Below are 27,856 nucleotides of genomic sequence, written 5' to 3'. Positions count from 1 at the left end.
CAGACAGGACTTTTGACGAAACAGTTTTTTATTGAAAGACCGTAACACAAAAGCAAGCTGGGGAAGGTGGGGAATAAGAAGGTGGGGACCCTCCCCCAGACTCTACTCTGATTCCCATGAATATCAGGGAGGGAGAAAGGAAAGCAGAAAGGAAAATAAAAGAAATCCTGAACCACCAGGCTAGACCTACTCCCGGCCCTGGATCCCAAGGCAGAGCCAAGGACCAGGGAAGGAAAGAGGGATGCTCTCCATCTGCCAGATTATCTGCCAAAGTCCACTCTGCCTGCCTTAGGCCTCCAGGAGCTTCCCCAGGAAGCGGAGGTTGAGGATCTTGAGCTGTTCGTCAAGGTCCATGCGGACAATGCCATCCTCGCCATCGATACTCAGCAGGACACCTGTGGCTTCCCGATCCTCACCCAGGATCACCTTCACCTGCAGGGGGACAACACACGGGGTCAGGGGCCACGGCAGCAGCCCCACGCCCCAGCATCCCCTTGCCCTCCCTTACCTTATTGTTCTTGGTGGGGGTGATGGGCTCCAGGTGTTCACTGGAGATGCTGACAACCTTCTCACTGTCCTTCAGGTACACAGAGCACATGCCTCCCTGGGGGTGGGGACAGCCTGGTCAGCTCCCAACACAGGACTGATACTCCCCTGCCCTCAAGGGACACAGGATCAGGACTCATTCTAAGAAGTCACTTTCCCAAGGTGACACAGGGGCAGGAAAGGGGAAGGCTGGGCCTGGTTCCAAGGCCTGAGGTCTGTGGTGTAGAGGGGATGGCGGGGCAGGGTGATCAGACCAGCAAGAGAAGCATCTGCATGAAGCTAACTTAGGGCAAAAGGGAGACTGCTGCTCAGGCCCTTCACTCGTGTCCTACACTGGCCTCAGCTTCTCCCCGACACTTGCTCCTTCTCCTGGGCCCCCGTCTCAGGGATGGCCCCAAGGTCCCCGGCCTGTCCATTTAGGCTCCTGAGGCTAAATTAGGCTCTCTCCCACCTCCCTCCTTCCCACAGCCCAGTAGTGCAACCTGACCTCCCCCTGGGCTCCCAGCCCCTGATCCCATCTCACCACACCTGATCCATCTATGACACAGCAATAAGTGAATTAATTCCCAGCCACACATCTGATCCCATCCCTGCTGAGATGCCCACCCAACCAGTCTCCTCAGGACACAATCCAAGTTCTCCAGGCTGGCATGTAACCTGCTGCAGCCTCCCCTCTGGCCTCATGACTCACTTCCCCCTTGACTCTTTAAGTTCCAGCCACAGTGCATAGACTTCAACCCCCCACGTGTGCCAGGCTTTTCCACTCCTGCAGGCTTCTGCACATGCCCCCTAGCTTCAGCGCCCTCAACCCCCTCCCGGGCCATTTCCCTTGGCTTTCTCCTATTCATTCTTCAGGTCTTGATGCAGACATTAACCTTCTCCCAGAAGCCCTCCTTGAACACTTATAAAGTTGGGTAAGGTGCCTCCCCAGGGTTCACATAGCTCCCCTTTCCTTCTGTGCTTCCCATATCCCAGCTCGGGCCATCAGGCTGTCTGGGGACATGTCTGTCTCCCCGATGGGAATGTGAGATCTGTGAGGGCAGGCTGGAGCTGTCTTCATCTCTAGTGTTTGTTTAATTAATTCAATTAATATGTACTGAAAGGCCAACAAAGTGTCAATCCTGCATCGAGAAACTGGGGCTATTTAGGAAGAAAATACAGACCTGGTGATCAAAGAATCCCATATGAGTAAACTTTAAGCTTTTAGGCAGCAAGTAGATAACATGAAAAAGAATTACATGAACCCGAAAGAAAGAGACCTGAGACAGCCCAGGTGTTGCTCTGAAGGATGAGTAGGAGTTAACTAGACAAAGAATGGAGGGAAGCGAGTCCTAGACAAAGGAAAGTAACGAGCAAAGGCCCTGAGGCTGAAGAGAAGTCAGTGACTAGGGAGAATGAAGGGTTGGCAAAACTGGAGCAGGGGCGCCCGTGGGGCATGGGGGTCTGGTGCTAAGCCAAAGCCTGGCACAGAGGAGCACTCAGTTCTAGTTACTGAACTGTCAAAAAGTAACCATACTCCTGGGTGCCAGTCACTAGATCTCCCAGGCTGATGGGGGCCATGAGCATAAAAGGCAGAACTCCCTGCCTTGTGAAGTTTTGCATGCCAAACCTTTCCACATCTATGTCTTGAGCTATAAACAGCTACTGGAAGATGTGGATAGATAGTAAGAAAAACAAACAACCAACAACAATGAAAACCAGGACAAACCAGTACCACAGAGACTGGGGACCCCAAAGGAGAGGATGCCTGCCCACCCGCCAGCTGGGGCCTTACTTACCGTGACACTGCGGATGACACCCGTCTGCCCCACCACCTGTGTATCCAGGTAGGTGTCCCGCACCTTCACCTGGATATCAGTGGTCACCCAGTCGCTGGAGTTCTGTTCAATGCCTGAGCCCGGCGTGTGCGGATTGTAGCCACCTGGGGAAGGAGCTCCAGGTGTCATTGGACTGTAGCCAACAGGGCTTGGGCTGGGGCTGGCCTGTAGGGAAAAGGGGATGCGGTTGCTGGGAACAGGTCATTTGGCCTGGGTGTCCCTACAGGCCCAAGGCCCATCTTAGCCCAGCACACTCAAGGGCGTGCCAGTTGACCAGTACCTGATATGCCATTGGCGAGGGTGTGGGGTGGTAGCTGGCTGGGGAGTGGGTATTCTGGTAGCCTGCTGGACTTGGCGCCACCTGGTGGTAGCTCTGAGGGCTGGGGCTGGGCTGGTAGGAGCCTTGCGGGGAGGGGGCGGCATAGGGGGAGAACTGGTCTGTGTTGTACCTGCAGAGACAAGGAGCGAAGCGGGTATTAGTTGGGGGCATTAGAAGGGAAGAGAAGAGACTTCCCTGGTGGTCCAGTGGTTAAGAATCCGCCTTGCAATGCAGGGGGCCTGGGTTCAATCCCTGGTCAGGGAACTAGATCCCACAGGCGACAACTAGTTCACATGCTGCAATGAAAGATCCCGCATGATGCAATGCAGACCCAATGCACCAAATAAATATTAGAAGGAGAGAAGGAGGTGATGGCAGCGAGGAGGCTTTGGCAGCGAGAAGGTTTTGGCAGCAGCTGATAAGGGCTAGCCCCAATGGACTCACATGGCTGGTGTCCCTGGAGTCTGTGGGTTGTACTGTGGGTTGACCTGCGGGGACGAGGGGTCTGGGTAGCCAGGTGTTTGGGGGTTGGGGGTGCCCCCGTAGGCCTGTGGGGATGGGGTAGGCTCATCATCAAAGGCATACTCATATTCTTCCTCAGCCCTGTTGGGGAGAGAGGTCTGTTGAGAATGACTATGGTGGTCACAGCTATGTAGCTAATGCCTCCAGGACAGCACGGAACACCAGGCAAAACCAAGGCAACCTCATCCTCACGGACAGCCCATCCAGAGGCCTCTTTTCACAGGTGGGCACACTTGGGAAACAGAGATGAGGTTGCCCATCCAAGCTCATGCAACCAGCCACGTAACGACGGTCACACACTGTCTCCAGGCCCACGTCTTAATCCCAGCTCACTACTCTGATGGGAGCTGGGGAAATGACTTTGGCTCCAGCCCCAGCAAGGCCTACCCTCCTTCACATAACCAGCCTGGGGCTGGGAGCAGAGGACTCAGGGTAGGTCACACAGACCTGACCATTCCATAGACACCCAGTGGAACCACTCATGCACACAGGCATGCACACGGGCACACACACTCAGGGAACCCTGCTCCGGCCCCAGCTCACCGTGATGGTGTATTGGGGTTGTTTGGGTCCCAGGCCCCACTCTGGGCAGGAGTGCGGCTGCCGTCATGCAAGGGCGTCTGAGAGCCATAATGCGGGGTGCGGCTGCCTGGAACGAGAGAGAGATGTGTCCGTCAGTTCTGTCCTGTCTCTAGACCCCTCCACATCACCCCCATCCCTGTCTGCTGGGAGCGCTCACCATCCTGGAGGGGCGTCTGAGAGCCGTACATGGGTGTGCGGGAGCCAGAGCCGTACATGGGCGTCTGGGAGCCATACATGGGTGTCCGCCCGTAGGTTGAGGCCATGCCGCCTGGGCGCCGTGAGCCCCTGTAGACACAGAGAACAAGTGGGGTGAGCAGGGCCCTCCCACCGCCCAACAGCCTTCTTCCCAGCCCGGCCCTGGCCCGTACACGGTAGTGAGGCGCTGGCGGTCCACTGAGATGGTCTGGCAGGTGGAGTGCAGCTCCACGCGGGCAGTGGACTCTGTGGCGTCCTTCACCACACCAATGTAGCCTGGTGGGGAGGCAGGAGGTCAGCAAGCGGGCTCTCCTCCCCACGGCCCTCCCCGGGCCTCCACACAGCCCTGCAGATCACCTTTGTAGGGCCCCTGGGAGATGCGCACAGTCTGGCCGATGAGCTCATTGTCTCTCCGCCCTCGGCCCCTGCTCATGCCACCACTGCCACCACCTGGGCTGCCAAAGCCACCGCGCTGACCTGGGAAGGAAGAATGTCACTAGTCCCTGTTTCACCCCCCCACATGCTGTGCCCACAGCCAGGGTCCCTTCCAGCCCCCTCTTCGCCTGACTGCCCCCAACCTCTGGGTTAGGAGCCTCCTCTGGGGGCCCCCCACCAGATCCCAGGGCTTTCCCTTCACAGCCCTGACCATCCTGGGCTGTCACTGTTGGCAGGGGGTTGGGGGTCGGGTCTCCCCTGAGCTGTGAGTCTTACCATCTGCAGGCTGGCCCCGAGCAGATAGTGAGTGCAGGCTGAACAACATCCCTCCTCCAGCCCCCAGACATATCCACACTCCAGATCCCCCTCACCTCCAGCACTGGGGTGCATAGGGCTGCTGATCCGGGGGCTCATAGGGGCAAAGCCTCCTACTGTGAAGTTGGTCACATCGCGAGGCTAGGGAGAGGGACAAGAAGTGAACTGGCAGCCAGGGCCTGAGTGACAGGTTCCCAGGCCCCACACATCCCACGTCTGCTGTTTGAACCTGCCCAGCAGCCATCCCTCCCTCCTTCTGGTCACAATGGCTCAATTCCCTTTAGGAAAACTGCCACCCCTATGCCACTGTGGGCCTGTCAATCAAAAGGCAAGGAGTGGGACTACCATGTGGTGGTCAGGAATTTAAACCCCCGGTGACATACAAACTGCAAGCCATGGGGATTCCGCATTCCATCTGCAGGGCCCTGAGGAGACCATCTCCTGATCCCAGCTCCCCAGATCCCACATCTGATTTCCTTTCGGATACCTAGTTCTGCACAACTTCCTACAAATCCCACCTCAGGAACTGTGCTGTCCCCTGAGACATTCATGGGGTGCCCCGACCCTTCCTTCAAGTCTCTGGCTTAAATGCCACCTCCTCAAGGAGGTGAGTCTGTCCTTAGCGTCCTCTCTAAAGCAGCAACCCCCATGCTCTCTCTCTCATCTTGGTTTATACTTCACCATCAGCCCAAGTTGTGCTACACATGTGTTTATTTATCTGCTCATCTCCAGAGGAGCAGCGCTAGGAGACGGGTTTTTTGTACTGCTCACTGCCGCAGCTCCAGCATCAAACACCTAACAGGTGCTCCATAAAACTGAATGAATAAATGATTTGGTAAACAGATCAGAATCTCAAAACCCTTTTTGTTCACAATTTGCCAAGGACCTGACACTGACATCTCCCCTCCTGTCCAAATGGACATCAAGCCCATTTGTGTCGCTCCTGAGGCCAAGGAAGACCAGACAGCTGAGCCAGGTGGCCAGCAGACAGGGTGCCACCATGCCCGCCTCACCTTCGAGCCCCCTGCCAGCACCAGGTGGCGGGTCTTGCAGACAAACATGCCACCATTCTCCACCAGTTTCTTGCAGTGCAGGAAGGCGAAGCTGCGGAAGAGATGGCGAATCTCGCCTTCCCGGCCCTGGACGGGGGAAGGACAGTCAGCTCATGGCCACGCTCTACCCCAAATCTCTCAGCTGTAACAGATGGGATAAAGCTTATACTCACTGAGTGGGGGCCGTCAATGACCTTGACGATGTCTTTCACGTGGATATTATTCTGTTCTGAGTCCAGGGCCACGGCAAAGCGGTTGTCTTTCTTCCGGGTCACAGCCTGGTGCCTGACAGTCACCACCTTCCCATACATGTTCAGCACCTATGGAGGGACGGGAGGGGATACCGAGTGGCTGAGAGTGGAAAGGCATCATGTGGGGCAGGGCTTCCCTGCAGTGGGATGGTTCTTCCTATGGGAGACTGTCCCAAGCTCTGCAGGATGTCTAGACTCCCTGACTCTGGGGCAGGCGATGTTAGGAACCACCCCCTGGGCACCGGGTCACCCAAAAATGTCCCCGTCATTCCAAAACACCCTCTAGAAGGAGACTCCATTCTGACTGAGCATCAGGGACCTGAGATGATCAGAGGAACAAACGTTAACATACTAGTTAATGTCTATCCATCACTCTGTGCCAGATGGGTGCTAAACTCTTCACCCAAGATTCCACTGAGGCCTCAAATTTCCCTCTGAGGTGGGTGCTGTCACAGCTCCCATTTTAGAGGGAAAATCTCAGGCCCAGGGAGGGCAAGTTACTAGCTCAGGGTCACACAGCAGAACGTAAAAGAGCTGAGATGAGAACCCAGAGTCTGGGGTCCGAAGCATTTATACTCTTTGGCTGCCACATCCTCAGTGAAGGGGAGGAAGACACTAGCAGCACCCAGCCCTTAAGCCCAGCACCCAGTGCCCAGGTACATATCTGACTTCAGGATTCAGTCACAGCCAATGAAGCATATGCCGCTGCTACTTCCTTTTCACAAGGTGTGATACTGAGGCACAGAGGGGCTAACTGACAAGCGCTTGCCCGACAGATGTTACACAGCGAGCCCCGCACGACAGAGCCAGGTCTGCACCCGGAGCAGTCTGGGTTCTCGGCCGCCTTGCTCCGCCACCTCCCAGGATGAAGAGCTGGAGGGAGAGGAGACCCCTGCGTGCAGCACACACACCTGGAAGGTCTCGCGCTCCAGTCGCACGATGACACCCACGGTCTGGGGGTCCAGCTGCACCAGCTCCCCCCATTCGTGCTGGCCCCCGACATCCACACCTGATGCCGTCTCCGAACAGAGCTGCAGGTCCCGGGGGAGCACCTTCAGCTGTAGGAGATGGGAGTGGGTGAAGCAGGGTCCATGTGGCTCCGTGTACATCCACCCCGCTCCCAGCCCCCCACCAGCTACCTCGTGCATGGTGAGGTCAGAGAAGAGGATGACAAAGTTCTCTTCCACCCGCACGATGAGGCCTGTGTCACCCTCAAACCGACCAGCGATCACCTTCACGTGGTCCCCCATCTTGAAGTACTTGCGAAGTTCCTGGGCCGGGAACTCCAGCATGTCCTGGGGACGGGGGTGAGGACAGCGAGCAGGTTAGGGAGGTCGCCACAGACCACGTGCCCACCCGCCTTCAGATTCCACTCGTATTCCCAGAAAGTTCAGGCCACAGCCCACACCAGGCTCACGCCCCCAACTGGAGACCACCCTCAGCCTGCCCCAGAAACCCAGGATATCAGCCTGGACAAGCCTTAACCCTGCATAGAGATGGGCCATCCCCAAGACATATGACACCAGACTACAGAGACCTCCTCAGACCCACCTGGAGACAGCCTCACCCTAGACACACACCACTGGGCCTGGACAAGTGTCAGACGCACCCACCCCCAAGCAAACTAAAACCAGTGACCTCAAGAATCCTCCATGGTCTCATCATGCTCTCAACCCAGCAGGTACACACGAGTGGTGCGGCCCCCACCTTGAGGTCCTCGTGCTTGGGCATGATGGTGATCTTGTTGCCGTCCACGCTGAGGATCTTGCCTTGAAGGTTGATAAGCTCGCCCTCGCACACCTCCACGTTGTCCCCGGGCTGGAAGTTGTGCTCCCGTTCCTTCCCTGCGGGGCAGACAAAGGGCTAACCTGGGGGCTGCTCACCGTGGGCCGCCCTCTCCTTGGACTGGGTTACCGACCGTGACCTCATACCTGTGCTTTCAGTCACCACCTCCAGGTCGATGCCCTCTGGCTGGTCCTCAAACTTCTCCAGCTCAGACAGTGTGGGCTTCACACCCTCTGTGATCTGAGCCCCAAAACAAGAGGAAGAGAAGGAAGCAGATGAAGGTCAGAGGCACAGCCCAGCTTAACGGGCTAGAAAGATGGTGAGGTTATTCTCCTAGGGATACTCCTTTGAGGATTACCTGGGACAAACCCAGATAACCCACTGCTCTGGGGCCTGAACTGCAGGAGGGAGAAAGCTGGGCCTTCCCGCTCCCTACGACCCTTGGCACGACTCCCTCTGGGACTCTTACCACAGCAGACATGGCAAAGCTCTTGAACAGAAAGCCCTTCCGGCTGTAACGGTTCCCCTCAAAGATGAGGAAGTCACCGTCGGAGGCAACGTCACCCCCCAGGGATCTGGAATTTTGTAGGGGAGAGAAGAGGGTGTTAAGAGGCTTGTTGGGCCTCAGTCTCCTCCGCTAGCAAAGGGGGAAGTGGACAGGGGATGTCTGAGCCATCCCATCCCAAACACCCGCTCTGGGTGGAAGTGACCTCTCACAAAGCCCGAAGGCCCTGCCTCGATGGCAGGGTACACTGCTCCCGCCCCTCTGCACTCTGCCGCCCCCTTCCCTGCTTTATTTTTAATGACGGCTCATTAACACCCTCTGATGAGCTCCTGTTTGATCCATCTCCCTAGAATGGCAGTTCCAGAAGGGCATGGACTTAGCATCTTTTATTCACTATTTACCCTACAATAGTGCCTGGCACACGGCAGGCACTCACTCGTTGAGTACGAGCTAGACAAAGTATCAGACCACGCTAACAGTTAACAATCACACACAGGTGACCTCACTGACTCCTCTCCAAAGCCCGTGGTATCAGTAATAGGACCCTCATTTTCCAGGGAAGTGAGAGAATGAGGCTCAGGGAGGGTACACGATATGGTCAAGGTGGCCAAGCCTATGAGTCTAAGAGGCAAGGTTCAAATGCAGGGGTTAGGACTCCCAAGCCTGTGCTCTAACTCTCCTGGCCTGCATGTGCGGTGACCCACATGGGTCATGCGGGCAGGGGGACCCTCAGATCCTGCCCCATGCTGCTAGAGTGGGGAGGGAAAGCCTGTCCACTTCTCAAAAAGGGGAGTGTGCGGAGCAGCTTGGGTTCCTCCTGCCCATCATCTTCTCATGCACACGGTGCATCTAGGGAGAGGGGTTCGAGTGTGCTCAGCTGGGCAGGTCTGGGCACTGCGTCAGACCGACGGCTGCGGGGCAGGGAAAGGTCACTCTGGTTTGTTCTCAATAAGGGGATTTCCAGTTGGGGGGAGACCAGTGCTGTAAATGAGTCCAGTTCAGACATGTGAAGTATTAATCTGGCCTGGCCTAGAGGTATTAGCCCAGCCTAGCAGATCAAAAGGCTCATTCTACAATCCAGCCTTTATCAGAATGAAAAAACTGTCTGTTCACATTTACGATGTGTTCCAGAGCAGGAACAGAGGGCAAGTGTCACTGGCTGCTTTTGTTGCTTCATCCTCCTCACCTACCCTCCCTGCTGGAGCCCCCAGAAGCCCTGGGATGATGGAAACCCTGGGGTGCTCCAGAGGTCCACTCAGCTGGGGAGGGGGAGAGGGACAGAGATGTCCTGAGCAGAAGGGGCTCTGTACCCCATCTGAGGTGTCCAGGCATTAGGAGATCAGGAAAGAGACTATAAGGTCTGATGTGTCGATAAATCTCATTTCAATAAGTGACACCATTCCTCACACTGACTAGGTACCAAGTGCTATTTTGGGCACACACACATATTAATTCTTTTGAGTCTCAGTGCAATTCTAGGAAGCAGGGGTTACTCTTACTGATCTTTGCAGCAGAGGAAACTCTGAGGCACAGGTATGTTAAATAACTTGGCTAAGGCTATACTGCCAACTTAACCACTCATAATCTAAACCCTCGACGGCTCTGGGAGCCCAGCTCTACAGGAGAATCTGCAAAGGGACATCCTACACCACAGATCTGGGCACCCGGCCCAGCCCAAGGACACTCACCTGATCTTTTCTGCATCAAACAGCCTCTGTGGGGGCCGCTTAAACTTCTTCCTTTTGGCAAACCAGTCTTTCTGTGTAGGAAAAGAGGCATGGATGGGAAGCGTGCGGGACGAGGACTTGGCCACCAGCAGGGATCAAGCACGCCCTCCCCGCTCCCAGCAGCACATCCCCACAGTACCAAGCTCATGCGGGCCTTGATGCGGTCGTAGTCGATGCGTGGGATCATCTTCAGGGAGATGGTGTTTTGACTTGGCTCCACATAATCCACCTGAGAAGTCCGGTTGGGAGGTCAGCAAGGCCCCAGCCTTCCCTCCCCAGCTCCAGACACAGAGAGGGTGAGGAGATGCCAGGAAGGGCCAGGGACAGAGCACGATGAGAGGAAACGAAACTGCTGACAACTCCTCCAGATTCATTCTCTAGACTGTCTTCCCTCCAGCCTGAAATTAAGTACCCACTGACGACGTGACAGCTCCACCTGGATGTCTAAAAGGTCCGTCAAACCCAGCATAACTGCAGCTAACCTCCTGATTGCCTCCAAATCTGCTCCTCTCCCCACAGGTCCCCGCCATTCCTCCTTTTGCTCAAGCACACAATGTGGGAGGCACTCTTCACTCCTATCTTTCTTTTACACCCACATCCAACCTGGAAGCAAACCTGTCAGCTCTGCCTTCAACAGTTCTGACCTCTTCTCCCCCCGCTACTACTGCAACCTCAGTCCTGTCCACCATCACCTGCAACCCAGACAGCAGTCTCCTCACGGATTTCCCTGCTCCTGCGGCCCCATCCTGTCTATTGCAGGGTTTCCTTAGCCAGGTGATCCTTTGTTGTGCGGGGTTGTCCCAGGCCTTGTCAGATGTTGGCAGCATCCCTGACTTCTATCCACTGAATGTTAGAATCAACTCATTTCCCAGTTAAAACCACCAGAAATGTCTCCATTCTATGTAAAAGGTCCCTTGGGGGTACCCCTGCTTGAGAATCAGTGGTCTGATCTCCATGTAGTCAGCAGAGTAATCCTATTAAAATCCAAGCTTCCCTTGGAGCCTCCCATCTTACTCCAGTAAAAGGCAAAGTTCTTGGATGGGCTACAGGCCCCCATTGCCTCCCTGAGCTCATCTCCTGCCACTCTCATCCTCGCTCACTCTGCTTCACCCATCCTGGCTCACATGCTGCTTTCTGCCACACCTCTTTCCCGAGAACCTCACATGGCTCACTTCCTCACCATCTTCAGATCATTACCTAACATTCATCGAACACCCACAGAAGATGGTCCTCCATTTCCTGTGTGTTCGCAACAAAGTCCAGACTCTGCTTCACCTGACCTGAGTGGGTTCTGCTCTCTGACTAAATTAGAGGGCTGGAACGGATAAAGCATAGAGAAGGGAGGATAGAACAGAGTGCCCTGGCCTCCTCTGCTGCCCCAGCCCAGCCCCAGGCACCTGAGCGATGTCATCCTTGTAGATGCCCCGCTTGAGGCGGACCCAGGATTTGGGTTTCAGGTTGGCCACCTCCTTCACCACTTTAAGCACATCCGTCATCTCCTTGATGGGCACCATCTGCTGGTTCCAGTAGCCAAGCCGCAGGTTGCCCACACCCTCGATGGCCTGCTTCACGTGGGTCTGCTTGTAGGCCTCCACGTAGATGTAACCCTTCACATGCTCCGGTGCCACTACCGATTTGATCTGCAGGGGCTGGAGGGCCAAGCCGGTGGGCAGAGACAGTGAGACATGACTGCTAGTACCAGGAACGACTGCCACCTCAGCAAGCTCTCTTCCAGGGATTTATCCCATAGAAACATGTTGTGCAACGACACCATCACAAGGATACGCACTGCAGTTATTATCATAGAAAAAAAGCATGCTCAGAGGTTAATTTACACCTGCAAACACCAACTTAAAAATTTGTTCAAATCAATAACCTAAACTTCCACCTTAAGAAAATAGAAAGAAAGAGGAAATTAATCCCAAAACAAGCAGAAGGAAGAAACAATAAAGATCAGACTGGAAATAAGTGAAACAGAGGTTAGAAAAACAATAGGGAAGGTGGTTGCTTAAAAAGATCAATAAATTTGACCAATCTTTAGCCAGACTGACCAAGGAAAAAAAAGAGAAAAAACTCAAATTACCAAAATCAGGAATGAAAGAAAGGACATTACTACCAACCAAACTTCGGGAATTTTAAAGCATACTATGAATAACTGCATGCCAATAAATTAAAAAACCTAAATGAAATGAATATTTCTTTTTTGTAGAAAAACATAAACTACTACAACTGACTCAAAAAGAAATAGAAAATCTTAATAGACCTATACAAGGTAACGATTTTGAACTAATAATCAAAAAACACACACGTACACCCACCAACTCACCCAAAGCCCAGGATTAGATGGCTTCACTGGTGAAATTTATCAAACATCTAAAAATTACCCCCACTTCTTCACAAAAGCCTCCAAAAAATAGAAGGGGGACATTCCCAATCAGTCCTATGAATCCATTATTACCCTGATACCAAAACCTAACACAGACAACATAAGAAAACTACAGACTAAATCTCCTATAAACATACATGCAAAAACCTTTAATGAAACAGAACATCAAATCCAGCAATATATTTTCATATCGTATATGAATTACATTTCAATTTTTTAAAAAGCAAGTAGATTGTTTCAGTATTGTTCCTAATAGCAAAAAATGGAAACAACTTTATATTTCCTGGGCATAGAAAGATGATCAATCATGGTGCTGAGAAAAGGCTCTCTGCAGAATGATATGTATATAATACCATTTTATTTTTTAAAATACCTATTAGGTATTAGATATTTTAATAATCATGTAAACATAGAAATTCAAGTTTTTATTCCATGTTTTCCTGGTTTTGACAATACACATACCCAACATGGGGCTCCCCAGGTGGTGCTAGTGGTAAAGAATCCGCCTGCCAATGCAGGAGACATAAGAGACTTGGGTTCAATCCCTGGGCCGGGAAGAGCCCCTGGAGGAGGGCATGGCAACCCACTCCAGTACTCTTGCCTGGAGAATCCCATGGACAGAGGAGCCTGGCGGGCTACAGTCCATGGGGTCACAAAGAGTCACACAACTGAAGCGACTTAACAAGCAGCACATTTTCCAGTATGCAGGGAAGATGGTCTGGAAAGACACGAGATTGTGCATTCAGTTCCTCAGTCATGTCCGACTCTGCAACCCCATGGACTGTGGCCCGCTAGACTCCTCTGTCCACGGGATTTTCTCCTCAAGAATACTGGAGTGGGTTGCATTTCCTCCTCCAGGGGATCTTCCCAACCCAGAGATCAAACTGGCATCTCCTGTGCCTCCTGCACTGGCAAGCGGATTCTTTACCACTGAGCCACCTATGAAGCCAAGGAACACAGACCAACAATAATTACTTCTGGAAAATGGGACTCGGGTATGGAGAGATTTTGGCTTTTATGATATACATGTACCATTTGAGTCCTATCTCAAATGAGGTTACTAGAATCTTGCCTAGGGCACAAAACAGAAGTCTGAGCACATTTAGAATCACGATCTGCACATCCTGCAACTGTCCACTGGCACCACTGACACACACCCACTGCTCCGACAGGTGAAAGCAATGCACTCGGTCTAATACAAATTACATTCACTGAGAAAGTTACCAGTCAGCAGGCCTTGGTTCCAAAACTAACAATTACGCCTCTGAAAACAACTGAACACGTGCTGTAGAACAAGCCCTGACTTAAGAGTTGGACATGTTCAAAGATAACTTAATTCTAAAGATGCTGAGGTGAAAACAAGGGGCACAGAGAGGGGAAGTGGCTCGATCAAGGTCATAGAGTGAGGAAGCCACAGGGGCAGGATTCAAAGCTCGACAGTCTAAAGATAGATCTGTGCCCTTCCTGCAGCATCTGCTGCCCTGCACGCAGTCAGCATTACTTCATGTCTTGTGTGCTGCATGTAAGCGAGCCCTGACGGGGCCGGGACCAGCGCTGGCACAGCCACTGCTGTACCCTCAGCATCGCCGAGCGTGGGGAGCAGCCCAGAGGAGCGGCTCAATGGACTTTGATAACACTGAAAGAGAGAAGGAAGGAATTCTCCTGACAGGCCTGTTCTGTGATGCACTTGGCCACACTGCCCTATGCTAGGACTCCCAACCAAACAGCAAGAGGGTGACAGCTGCCCACCAGGGTTGGTGAACAGGAAGAACTCACCCTCAGGCAGAAAAGGCTCAGGAAGAGAGATGGCTGACTTTCAGAGGGGTGCAGGGGCTGGGGAACCCTGCCAGAAATGCAGAGAAAATGAAAACAGCACCTCGACAGGCACAAAAGCACCTTCAACCCAGAAAGGGATCACTTTCTAGCTGAAGCAGCTCACTTTAACAGGCAGTGCAGCTCAGCTGGGGTGCCTGGTACCCCTGACCCTGTTCTGTCTCTCACTCTGGGCTTTAGCCATCTCTCACCCCGAGGCTGCCTGCCTATCCGACTCACCGTGTCTGTGAACTGGTAGGCAATGAACTTGCGCATCAAGGAAATGGCTGTGGCCCGTTCCTCCCCAATCTGGAAGAATAAAGGCAGGCTTGAGAGAGACGACAAGACGGGGAACAGGACATAGGAAAGTGGGCAGGAGAGAGCAGCAAGGAAGACAGAGCCGGGGAGGGCAGGATAGGGGTATGGGATTAAGAGCTACAAACTACTATGTATAAAATAAAATAAAGCTATAAGGATACACTGCACAGCACAAGGGACAAAGCCAATATTTTATAATAACTACGAATGCAGTTATCTTTAAAAATTGCAAATCACTATGCTGTACACCTAAAATTTACATAATATTGTAAGTCAATTACACCTCAATTAAAAAAATACAGACAGACAGTGTCATTGGGCAAAAGATAAAGTAAGACAGCAGGAATTTTCCTGGCTGTCCAGTGGTTAGAAAGGACTGTGCTCTCACTGCCGGGGGCCTGGGTTTGATCCCTGGTTGAACTAAGACTGCACAAACTACACAGTGCAGTCAAAACAAGATAAAACAGGAGAGAGAGAAGAACAAGAGAGAAGGAGGGGTCAGAGAGCAAGAGGCACAGACAAGCAAACCTGGGAGGAGACACTTAGTGAGGGAGAGGGGAGGGGGTGAAGAGGGCGGGGGAAGGAGAGAGAAGGGGGAAGGAGAGAGAAGGGGGCAGAGGCAGAGGAAGAAGGACCAAGAGACTGGCAGGTCAAGGCGAGTTCCCCCGACAAGGCCGCTTCGCCACTCCTCTGCCTCCCTCAGGCCATGAGGCCAGGGCACACACCTTACATTTGACAGTCCACAGATTGGGGTCCCTGACAGGAGAGGAAAAAGAAGCCCTTTAGTAAATCTGTCTCCTCATGGGAAACATACACATCACCGCACCCACCCCTCTTCCTCTCCCTTCTCCATCCTGCTGCCCGCAGACAGAGGAGGGAGAGAGAAAAGCACCAACTGAGCAGGCAGAGGAAGGAGCACCAACTTGCCATTCCCTTCTTTCCCCACCAGCCATCACTCCATCTGTGCAACTCTGTGGCCTGATTCACTTCAGGGAGTGAGCCATGTGGGCACATCACCCCATAAAAATTTCCACCTAAGCCCTCCTGTCCCACCCTCTTACTTGACTCCTGGGAGCAGCTGCTGTTGGGTGATGTCATCCGAGAGCTCATCAGACCCTCCATACACCCTGGAGAGAGAGGGGCAGTCAGGCAGGAAGGGCGTCTGTCAGACCCCAACCCTCCTAAGGGACCACATGCTCCCAGGCCCACCCCAGCCCAGCACACGCCCTTACGTCTCTCCCACAGATGACTTGGCGTATTTCTTCATGTAATACTCCCCCAGTTCTTCTTCTCGCTGGTCCCTGGGGTATGTGAGAGAAAGTGAACGAGAATGGAAGGTTGAGGAGAGGAGGGTGGGCTGACCTGCCCCCAGATCTCCCCATGGAAGCCGGCCTCACCCTTTCCCATCTCAGCTCACCTCCAGAGGTTTTGCAGGCGGCGAGCCCCAGACCGGTCTTCATCCAGGACAACATTGTCGATGTTGGAGGCTGCAAAGAAATGGGCAGACAGGGTGAGTAAGGGGAGATGAAGAGCGGGGGCCAGGAGAAAGCGGTGGGGGCTTGGGGGTCAGAGTTGGGTCCTGGGGCAGGAGACACCTCACTTGAGGAAACCCCCAACCCTCAGCCCCTCGGCATCCTGCTCCCAGTGTCCTCCTTGGGGGTGGGGCCCAGGAGCTGGGGACACCCAGTTGTTCCTAGCCACTCACAACCACTGTCTATGCACACCCTGAACTCTACCCCACGCCACTCACCCAGCCCCTCACCCCTGCACCCCACAACACTCACACATAAACACACACATACTTTCCCAGGCCAAATCTGGCCCCAGAACCCCCTGCCTGGGGACCCTGCATGAGTCGGGGACCCTGCATGAGTCAGAGCCCCCAGGGCTGGACAGGGGCCAGGGGTGAGGGAGGGTGCCACGGGCAGGGAGGAGGAGATGTCAGGACATGGGAGGAGGGGGGGGAATCACACTTTCAAGCTCTTACCTTCGATCTCTTCTACTTGGAGGAAGAGGTGGTGGTGGTGGTGGTGGTGGTGGTGGTGGTGGTGGTGGTGGGCGAGGGCAGACAAAGTATGAGCCAAATTATAGCAGCGAAATCAACCAATGGGTGGAGGACAGGGGGAGGGAAGGACACAAGAAGGTTGAAAATCAAAAGTAAAGGCCAGGCACTGGGTGGTTGGGGAAGAAGCCGAAATGTATGAGGCGCACAGAACGGAAAATAACAGGGAAGGGGTGGCACTGGCCCAAGAAGTGGGGGGTAGCTTGGGATAAAGCCTGCCCCCCCCAACCCCCAGAAGGGATTCACTGGGGCCCTGGGATCCCAGAGTCCTCTCCCCACAGCCCCCAACCCCCCAGCTCATGGGCCTAAAAGGAAAAGGGTGCAGAGCTGGTCTCTCTGGCAAAGACAGAAAGAAGCAAGGTGAGGAGGGTGAGGGGCAGGACAGTGCGGGGGTGGGTGGGCTCTCAAGACCCTCTCAACCACACCCCCGGCGGTCTCCGGGAGGTGGGGCCCCCCCTCACCTTTCTCCAGGATGTCCTCTGCTCCATCCTCCCACTGGTCCTCATCCTCGTATTCATCATCCACATCTGAAACGGAAATGCTGAGGGGTCACCAGTGCAGCCAGGGCAAAGGTGACCTCATCACACCAGCTCCCAGAAGATATCTCCTCCAGGCAGTGGGTATTATGGACCCCCAGCTTCCAGATCAGGACACTGAGGCTCGGACAGGCAAGGTTCCTGCCCAAGGCCTCAGAGGTGCTTTAAGCCCCAGGGACAGTCTCATGTGTGGATCCACCTGATTCTAAAAGTTATCCCTCCCTCCCACCACCCACAGATCCATTTTAAAAACAAGATCCAAATAAGCAAGCAAAAGAGTTCCCTCCTAACTATAAAGGGAAGACTGGTACATAGTGTTTTGTTTTTTTTTTAAAGACAAGATTCATGGTTTGTTGGTTTTATTATTCTCTTACATTTCTAATAGCCAACACTTAATGTTAGGGCACCAAATGCCCTGCCCCTCCTCTGAGTACTTGCTAGACTACTCACTGAATCTTCCTGGCCACCCTATGGGAGGTATCACCATCTTTCTAATTTCACAGTAAGAGATCCGAGACACAGAGAGGTCATCTAACTTGTCCGAAGGCTCTCAACTGGTACCTGAGAAGCAATCTGGCTCCAGGGTCCATGCACCTAACCTCTTCGTTACGTTACATGTATTCTTTTGTATGTATCACACACTACACTAAACACTTAACATGACAAAAAATTCCAAAGTGTACAGAAGAGGTAAGTGTTCAGTGAGTCTCCCTCCCACTTCTAAGCCCTTTCAGTCCCCTTCCCAGATGCAACCATGTGACCAGTTCCTGTTCTAGAGATAATCTGGCCACACATAAGAAATGCCTATAAACCCCCCGACTACTACTTTCCCTCCACACAATCTTCTAGCCCGTTGTTCTGTCTCACCCTTTCTTTAAGCAATAAGACGGCTTGGAGCTCTTCCACAGCGGCACACGCCTCACGCACTACCTGATTATCGGCCCTGTAGCTCATCATGCTGTTGCTGTTTAGTTGGTAAGTCATGCCCGATTCTTTTGCAGCCCCATAAACTGTAGCCCACCAGGCTCCTCTGTCCATGGGATTTCCCAGGCAAGAATACTGGAGTGGACTGCCCTTTCCTTCTCCAGCGGATCTTCCTGACCCAGGGATCGAACTCGCGGCTCCTGCGTTGCAGGCAGATTCTTTACTGCTGAGCCACCAGGGAAGCCCGGAGTTCATTATACCAGGCCCTAATCAAGAGTGCACACTGAAGTCACCAAACATTTGCAACTGCACACCAGACTGCAGCAAGCATCTGTTCTCGTATCTTTATGTACCTGGGGGTGAATTCCTCAGAGGGAATTGCTCGCTCTAAGGGTCCCTGCATGGGGAATGTTAATGGGCACTGCCACAGAGCTTTGCCACAGAGCTTTCCCACAGGCAGTACCCAGTGACAGTCCCACCACCACTAAGTGGGTGTCCCTAGTGACCACCATCTGTGTCAGATGGCGTGTTATCCACTCTCTTGATCTGAGTCCATCTGCTAAGACCTTTTCTCTAAGCAAGGACTCCCTCCTCCTCAGCCTTCGAAAAAAGGCCTGAAGCTCTCTGAGAACCAGGAATACCCAGGGCATCTCCTGCCCTTCTGTTCCCTGGTTTCCTCTCTGGTAAGAGGGTCCCAAGAAAATGAGGGGTGGGTTCCAAGTCACTCCCCTTTGCCTGGGCACAGGCAACAAGCACAGGGACAGGCATCGCCTGCACAGATGGTGGCGGGCGTATCAAGTAGCGTGACCTTTCTGGGAGCTTATGTTTGGCCAAAGGTATCAAAAAGCTTTAAAAAAATATGTATCCCCTTTGTCCAGCAGTTTAACTTAGGGATTTACCATGTAGAAAATCTGCACGGTCTGTGTCAGATGAAAAAACTGCACCTTCATGTTCACTAATCTCTAAGTATTTACATCAATCATGAACAATGGCAACAAACCACAGCATGTCAAGCAGTGAAGTCTGGTACTTTCATAGCACAGTATAACTACAGATACCTCAAAATATTACTCACAGTCATTGCTACTTCAAAATTAGATTCTTAACAGATCCTCCATTAAACCTTGCTTTTTCAATATGCTTAAAAAAAAAGCAGCACATACATCACAGTGTTCTCCTTTTTGGCTGCACTGCACAGCACACAGAACCTCCCCAATTAGGGACTGAGCCCACACTCCCTGCAGCGGAAGTGCAGACTCTTAGCCATTAGGCCACCAAAGAAATCGACATTACAGGGTTCTTCTAATATTCAGAGACCGTGTTTCACCATAATTGTTTCCTTTGTAATTCTATGTACTTTTTTATGCATTTCACAACATGATTCTGAGAAGGGTTGGGGACTCACACTTCCATAGGCTTCAGCAGACTCTAAAAGCACAAAAAAAAGATTAAGAACCCCTAGCCCAGGCAATAACTTGCATATATGTTTAAATATATATGAAGATATTCATGGTAATGCTGCTTACTACTGAAAATTACATACAATTTCAACGTCCACTAAGAGACTGGTTCCATAAAGCACATTTTAGAATGGAACACTAAGCAACCATCAGAAAAAACATATTTCTATGATGATGATGCTAACAGTTAAAATTTATTGAGGACCTGCCAAATGTTCAGAAAACTTTTCTTACATTTAACTTAACTCATTTAACCTAACTCATTGAACTTAAACTATGTACATTACATACACCTCCACAATCATTGAACAGAAAAGCAGTTACAGGACAGTAGATATGATGTGGGCCCATACAACGTGAAAAAATACCAACCCTGTTCTCTGAGGGCTTACTGCAGCCTGGCCATTACATTTTGGGTTGCCACCAACTTGATGTGCTTTACACGCTTGATCCCCCAAATCCCTGAAAATATTCCTGCTGAAGTAGGCAGATCTGCCTGCTGCCTTGCACAGAACAGTAAAGAGGCTGAGAGGGACAGGCAGCCACTTGCCCAGGGCCCCTGAGGAAAGAGCAGAGCCAGGCCAGGATCTGTCTGCCTCTGGTGCCCTGTCCAGCTGCCTACTTCTACGTCACCTGAGCTTCTCAGGACTAACACGGCATATGGCCAGTTTTTAAAAACATGACAATGGTATTTTAATTCTGTGTTTTAAAAGGATCTATCTTACAGGTTATTCAGAGGAATATTTGGGGGTAAAATTATGTATTTGAGATCTGCTTCAACACCTTCTGGTGGTGGGTGGGAGTGAGGAGGAATACACACAGCAAGTGCAGCGTCGAGCTGTTCACTACTGGTAGCACACAGGGCACCGTATACGATCCTACCAGTGAGTGTCTGACATTTACCAAAAGGAAAAGTTTAACAAGTATAATACCCTGGAGAAACAGAACCGAAGGTGGAAGTCCAGCGTCCACTCAGCACCTGCCGGCCCTGTCACATACCAGCCTCATCCAGAATGAAGCCGCCATGGCGCGGTTTCTTGGGGGGCCGGTCGTCATCTTCCTCCTCCTCTTCCTCATCATACTCTTCCTCCTCTTCCTCCTCCTCTTCCTCCTCAGGCTCTTCCTCCTTCTCACTGCCCGCTGCACTCCGCCGCTCCTCCTCTACCTGCAGGGTGGGGGGGTTGGGGAACCAGTGTTCTGAACCCCCCAAATCCAGACACCATGCTCTCCATCCCTAAATCTGACCTCGGCTCTGCCTGGCTGATCACCGCCCCCTCTGCTCTGTGAACATGCTCTTCCACCCTGGCCGGGCCTCCCTAGTAGCCATCCTATCTCAGTGACGGCACCACCCTCCACCCAACCGGCCTCTGGGAGCCGACCTGGGCTCCCCCTCCCCTAGACCTCCTGGCTAGCCTCTGCCAGGCCTCTGAGCACTCTCTCCTTTAGGCCTGACCCATGGTCCCTGTCCCTCTCTATACGACGACTCCCCCAGGCCATCTCATCCACTCCCGTGGCCGTGTCACTGCGACAATGACGCCCAGAGCTGCTTCCAGTCTACACTGCTTGCCAAGGTCACGGATCACCTTCCACAGCTGTTTCTGTGGACAGACTCTGGTCCTTACCCGTAGGACTTCTCACCCCACCGACTTCTCTCTCCCTAGGGAACTGCTCTACCCTTGGCATCTGCCGCATCACTCCTGGTTTTTCTCTAACCTCTCCACCTGCTCCTCTGCGGGTTCCCCTTACTGGGCTCACCCCTCACATGCTGGCGCCAATCACCAGGGTTCAGCCAAAGGCCCACTTTCCTTCTCCCTCTATGTACTCCTCTCTCTGGCCCTTTTATCTTCCACGATCTCACTTCCTGTCTCTGTAGATGACAACCCCATCTGTCTCCAGTCCCCAACTCTTCTCCCAGAACTAGACACCCTCATGTGCCAACAGCCTCCTGGATACCTTCCCCTGATGTCCTCTGAGCCCTTCACATCCACCATGTCACGAACTGGCCTCAGGGTCTTTCCCTAGACCCATGCTAGCCTCCTCTAGCTCCCACTAGGCACCAAACTCTTGATCTTTCTACTTTCTGAACATTATCTCTTCAATCTATCCCTTCTCCCTTCCCAGAGCCCCCTAGCCTGCGCCAGAACACTGCCCTCTAAAGTTGAATCTTTGCCCCAGCCTCCTTTCCTGTCTCTTGACCTCCAATCCCCTCTTTTCATACAAATCACAAAAGGACATGATTCATACCAAACAGTGTCCCCAAACATTAACCTTTCCCTCATTAACTTCATGACTTCTCACCATCTCCAAATCAGAACAACCGATTTGGTATTTTTCTTTAAATTCACTGGAAATTTTACTGAAGAGGCACTTCTTTTGCTTTTAAACATTTCAGAAGTTAAAACTCTAAATGTTAGCTTGTTATAAATAGGGCTTCCCTTGTGGCTTAGCTGGTAAAGAATCCACCTGCAATGTGGGAGACCTGCGTTCCACCCCTGGGTAGGGAAGATCCCCTGGAGAAAGGAAACGGCTACCCACTCCAGTATTCTGGCCTAGAGAATTCCATGGACTATCCATGGGGTTGCAAAGAGTAGACAGGACTGAGCAACTTTCACTTCACTTGTTATAAATAGAAAGTAACCATAAAATTAAAAGGAAAACAATGTTAACTAAGTTCCAACATGACTGGAACTTGCCTGTTGCCTCCTGCAGGCTAAGCCTAAAGCCTGTTCTCCCTGCCAAACACAGAGACTGGCAAATTTCAGAAAGGTGTTCAAGACACAGTAGCACTAAAGTGAAACTTTCTCCATGACCCAGTTAAAAGGTAAGATATGCAAATAAAAAGGAAATTAACTGTCTTACTAAATGATTCAATGTGGTTTCCGGTCTTATTTTTATTCCACCTTAAAGCACTTCTCATTACTCCCCACCTGGAAAGCATCTACAGTCTTGGGAAACTATGATCTAAAACATGAATCTGATCATTCAGTCCCTTGCTTAAAACAGCCAGGGCTCCCCACCGCCCTCAGGCGAAGGCCCAGCTGCCTGGTGTGCAAGTGCACATTGGGCCCACTGCCCCTCCCTCTGTGCCACCTCCCCAGGCGGCCCTCCAGGCAGCCCTCCTAAACGCTAGGTCCAAACCCACTGAGGCTCTTACAGCACGCTCTCCTAGCACTGTCCACCATCGGTCCTCAGCATAAAAAGCCATCTTCCTCTGCCTCTCACTCACACTTCTATCAAAATACTCTTTCAGGAAGTGATGCTTGCCCTCTCCCCACCAGGGAGAGTCAGGCACGTTCTCTAGGCTCACAATTCTCTGGGCTTCCACCATCACAGCCCTGACCACGTGAGCTAGCTCCCTGAGTGAAAGGCCCAAGATAGCTCAGACACTCTTAGGTCCTCAACACCACCCAGCCCAGGGCTGGGAACAGAAGACGGCTTTAAAAATACAGCTGACCCTCAGATAACATGGGGGTTGGGACTCTGACCCTCTATGCAGTCAAAAATATACACATAACTTATTGGCAACCCTCCAACTACAGGGTTTCTCAGTATCCACCATTATAAATCTCGGGATTTAACCCATTTTGGACCTGGGGTATAATATACTATTGAAAAAAAAAAAGACCACATATAATTGGACCCAAGCAATCCAAACCCATTGTGTTCAAGGGTCAATTTTATTTGTTCAAAACAGAATTCTGACTAGCCCATAGCATCCCTTATTTTAACTCAAATCAGGACCATAGCCTGATTTCCAGGAACTCTGCATCATCACCCTGGGTCAGTTCCAGCAGTGTTCTTGCTAACCCTGGATCCCCATTCTCTGAGGAGACAGTTCTCACTATCATCTCTGTTACCTCAGGGCTTGAACATGCTCTGACACAGCCCATCCTCAGCATGCCCTAGAGTAACCATCGGCTTATAAACTATCTCAACCTCAACACAGGGCTCGTGAGGGAGACTGATCCTAACATAACAGGAACTCAAAGAACACTTGCTGAATGGATGAATAAGATGATCACTCAGGGACTTCCCTGGTTAAGACTCTGTGCTTCCACTGGTTTAATCCCTGGTGATGGAATTACGCTGAATAATAAACCAGATAACTGCCTCAATGGTGGCTCATTATTTGCCATCTCTAGCTGTCTATCTAGGGCTTCCCTGGTGGCTCAGATAGTATAGAAACTGCCTGCAATGCAGGAGACCTGGGTTTGATCCCTGGGTCGGGAAGACTCCCTGGAGGAGGGTATGGCAACCCTCTCTAGGATTCTTGCCTGGAGAAGGACAGAGGAGCCTGGTGGGCTACACATAGTCCATGGGGTCGCTGAGTCAGACATGACTGAAGAGACTTAGCACACACACACACACACACACCTGTGTATTCACAGGAGCCAGTCCTTTAAGGACCATGTCAACACTTGGCTGTCTATAAAGCCCAGCCAGGGAACTTCCCTGGTGGTCCAATGGTTAAGAATCAGCCTCAAAAAAAAAAACAAACCACAAAAACGAATCAGCCTCACAAAGCAGGGCATGCAGGTTTGATCCTGGTCAGGGAACTGAGACATGCCAGAGAGCAACTGAGCCCAAGTGCAGCAACTCCTGAGCCTGCACGCACCGGACCCTATGTGCCACAACTAGAGAGTCCACGCTCTGCAACAAGAGAAGCCCCCGCGAGCCACAACTAGAGAAAGCCTGTGCCACAACGAAAACCCAGCACAACTAAAACAAAAATATAAAGCCCGGTCAGACCTATCTCTGGAGGTGAGGAAAGCCCTCACACTGCCCTCCTGCCTTTCCTGGTGAGAGCAGGTGAGCCAGCAGGCGAGTTAAAAGACTGATGTGGAGGGAAAAAAAAGCCCGACGTGGTGTTAGGGAAGTGAGACCTGCACAGTACAAACCACACTGCCTCAGCCAGGCAAAGGAACTGGGGATCCTGGTCTCATTACCACCCGGCTTTAACCACAAGCTCAGTGTCTTGAAGCCATGAGTCAGAGGACCAAGGACCCAGTGAGACAGCTTGAAGGAACGGCCTTTCTTGTCATCTTCCCATTTGCCCCATCCCTATTCTGGCAAGCTAAGGACTCCTCAAAGAGCATGACAAGGATTGACAATCAAATGCCTGCAAGTGGGCAAACAGGAAACGTAAGTAAATGAGGGAGTTCAAGGGAAGCCTATGGCTCTCTCCATCCATCTGATGTTTTCCAGAACCCACGTTATGAAATTTTCCTTTTCTTAAATTTGCATGATGACAAATGGCAATTAATATACTCTGGGAAGTAGAGAAATTCCCAGTTTTGAAGGTGGGTGTCAGGATTTCCCTTATGGCCCAGTGGTTAAGACTTCGAGCTTCCACTGCAGGGGGCACGGGTTTGATCTGTGGGCAGGGAACTAAGATCCTATACATCTTAGTTGTATGGCTAGGTTTCACTTAGCCATGTACAGTGAAAAAAAAAGGTGCGGGGGCGGGGTGCCACTTTTCGAGCGAAGAACTGCTGTGGACCTCACCTGATTTTTACATAAAATTTTTTACAAGTGTTGCAACTAACTTTAACAATAAACTGGCATTTCTGTAATCACAGTATCATCTCTTTGTCAGTCTGTAATCATTGCCTACTAAATGCAAACTCTGTGAAAGCAAAAATTTGCCTTGCTCCACTCTCCCTAACACCTAGGAAGTCTCTGGAACACAGCAGAAGGTGCTCAAATATTCATTTGTTCAACAAATGAATAAATCAAAAATAAATAAGAGGCTAATAGCAGAATAAAAGAATATCTACAATCAGATATGTCCCAGGAAATGTCTGTATTGGTTCCTAAAGACTGACATTCAACAGACCCAAAGCACAGTGATCTTTTCAAAATATTAGATCGTATGCCTCCTTTGCTCAAAAACTTCACATGGCTTCACCTCACTCGGTTAAGGATAAATTCCTCACCACAGCCTTCAAGATCTGACATGATCTGGCTCCTGTTACAGCTACTCTGCTCTGATACAGGCAAACTAGACTCGTTAATTTCTGACCACCGCAGACATGCTCCCAACTTTGCACTTGCTCTTCCCCTTTATAGGAACACTCATCCTGCATATGACATGACTCACTCCATCACCACCAAACATCACCCTCCCAGGTGCACCATGGTCCTACCGAAAGTTCAACCAGGACTCCCTAGTCCCCTTCTCTTCTCTATGTTTCTCCAGTGTCTTCTAGCTTAATAAATGACTAACTGATCAGCTATGTTTGTTTACCTTCACCAGAGCAAAGAAAGATTTTTTTAAAAACCTGCTTTGTTTACTGGTTTAGCCCAAGGGTTAAGAATTGTGTCTAGCATGTAGTAAACACTAAAAGTATATTTCTCCAATGACTGAGCATACCTAAAAATAAAAACTAATATTTCTTACTATAATCAAGTCCTTCAAAAACATCACTTGCTATTTCATTGTACCTGGAATATCCAAGCCCAGCACCTGTGCTTCTGCTTGACTTGGGCTTGCCTATTTCTCTCTACCTCCAGACAACCTCTAAGTCCCCAGAGATCAGAGCTCGTCCTGATCCTCTCTAGGCTCCCACAGGAGCCGTTCTGCCCTGGTCCTGTCCCCAGGCCCCATATCTCCCCCAGCGTCCCGGCCACAGACCTCGGCCTCCTCGCCGTCACTGCTGCGCTCGCTGTCCTCCTCCTCGGAGAAGTTGCTGTCCTCGCTGTCCGACATCTTCTGCTCGCAGGGAAAGACAGCGGCCTCAGCGCAACCCGCAGTTCGGAATCCCACCCCGAGCCTCAGTTTCCCCTAGGGTTCCAGGAAGAAAAATCCCTAAACGCACTTCCGGCAGCCTTGTCTGGTAACCGTGAACCCGAAAGAGAACCCCCTCCCCCACGCCACCTGCCATACCTCCTGAGCTCCTAATACAGTCTCTACGCCTCCCTGGCCTCCAACAACCCCCTGGCCTGAAACCCCGGCCTCCAACCCACTGGCTCACCGCTCTAGCGACTCTTTAGCCTTCGCTACCAGCTGCTGTTCACACGACGCCTAACTGGGATTGACGTGCTCTCTCGCGAGAATCTACCCCTTGGCCCCGCCCGCCTAACGCGAGACTCCCGAGGCTCGTCCCCGATGACGTACTTCAGGACGCCATATTGAGAGTGGCAGAGATTTCTTAATGTAGGGCGTGGAGCCGACATTTTCGGAGGGTCAAATGGGCGTGTCAAAAGGCCTCCCCTCTAGGCCTTTTCTTAGTTCATTTCAGTTCAGTCGCTCAGTCGTGTCCGACTTTTTGCGACCCTATGAATCGCAGCACGCCAGGCCTCCCTGTCCATCACCAACTCCCGGAATTCACCCAAACTCATGTGCATCGAGTCGGGGATGCCATCCAGCCATCTCATCCTCTGTCGTCCCCTTCTCCTCCTGCCCCCAATCCCTTCTAGCATCAGAGTCTTTTCCAATGAGTCAACTCTTCGCATGAGGTGGCCAAAGAATTGGAGTTCCAGCCTAGCATCAGCCAGAAGTAATTTAGTCCACATGCCTAACGCGGTGTGCTAAGCCGCGAGGAGGCAGGGATTTAGCAAACAGTAACAAATTTGCAAATAAGTCAGATTCTATCTCACAAGTCTCTGAAACATTCCTGGGAGGTAGATACCCCTATGTCTCAGATGAGGTAACCTAAACTCAGAAAAATTATGTATGTAACTGGATGGGCCACCTGATGCGAAGAACTGACTCGTTTGAAAAGACCCTGATGCTGGGAAAGATTGAAGGCGGGAGGAGAAGGGGATGACAGAGGATGAGATTGTTGGATGGCATCACCGACTCAATGGACCATGAGTTGGAATAAACTCCAGGAGTTAGTGATGGACAGAGAGGCCTGGTGTGCTGAAGTCCATGGGGTTGCAAAGAGTTGGATACGACTGAGTGACTGAACTGAACTGAATTATTTGTCAGAGAGACGGCAAAGAGAACAGGCATCAGGGAGAGGTAAAAATTAACCTGATGCAGGGGGAAAAAAAATCGGGAGCTTTTAGAACATATTGCTAAAATTCCCATGTAAGCGATGAGAAATCTGGATTCAGTTTACAGAAATTTAATATATACCTAGTTAGTTACAGGGGAATGAGTTACTGATGGGCTGACAGTGGCACACACAAAAAAGTTTCTTTTTCTATAAGTTTGCTTCCTTTTTTTGTTTTTTCTTCTTTAAATATGTATTTATTTATTTATTTGGCCACGGGGTTCTTACTTGCTGCACTTGGGGTCTTAATCTTTGTTGTAGCATGTGGGATATTTAGTCCTGGCCTGTGAACTCTTAGCTGAAGCTT

At 51.5% G+C, this 27,856-nt stretch overlaps 1 protein-coding gene across 1 annotated transcript; it reads right to left on the bottom strand.

The window, feature by feature from the left end:
* Positions 1–53: 53 nt before the first annotated feature.
* Positions 54–26,565, bottom strand: SUPT5H (SPT5 homolog, DSIF elongation factor subunit). The gene is made up of 30 exons (XM_068992570.1): positions 26,524–26,565; positions 26,184–26,261; positions 20,549–20,714; positions 17,091–17,156; positions 16,555–16,566; positions 15,985–16,054; positions 15,800–15,868; positions 15,629–15,694; positions 15,293–15,323; positions 14,490–14,558; positions 11,449–11,700; positions 10,191–10,280; positions 10,013–10,083; positions 8,289–8,394; positions 7,966–8,059; positions 7,742–7,878; positions 7,174–7,329; positions 6,946–7,092; positions 5,957–6,103; positions 5,745–5,870; positions 4,788–4,872; positions 4,339–4,458; positions 4,155–4,257; positions 3,944–4,071; positions 3,748–3,853; positions 3,127–3,285; positions 2,644–2,812; positions 2,325–2,528; positions 509–604; positions 54–432 (listed from the first exon to the last, which is right to left on the bottom strand). Exons 2-30 carry the CDS (start codon positions 26,256–26,258, stop codon positions 289–291), a joined length of 3,264 nt encoding a protein of 1,087 aa, XP_068848671.1. The 5' UTR covers positions 26,259–26,261; positions 26,524–26,565; the 3' UTR covers positions 54–288.
* Positions 26,566–27,856: the final 1,291 nt, after the last annotated feature.

The sequence above is a fragment of the Capricornis sumatraensis genome, chromosome 20, assembly GCF_032405125.1.
Source record: "Capricornis sumatraensis isolate serow.1 chromosome 20, serow.2, whole genome shotgun sequence".
NCBI classification, from domain to species: Eukaryota; Metazoa; Chordata; class Mammalia; order Artiodactyla; family Bovidae; genus Capricornis; species Capricornis sumatraensis.
This window is presented reverse-complemented; position numbering and strand designations above follow the sequence as displayed.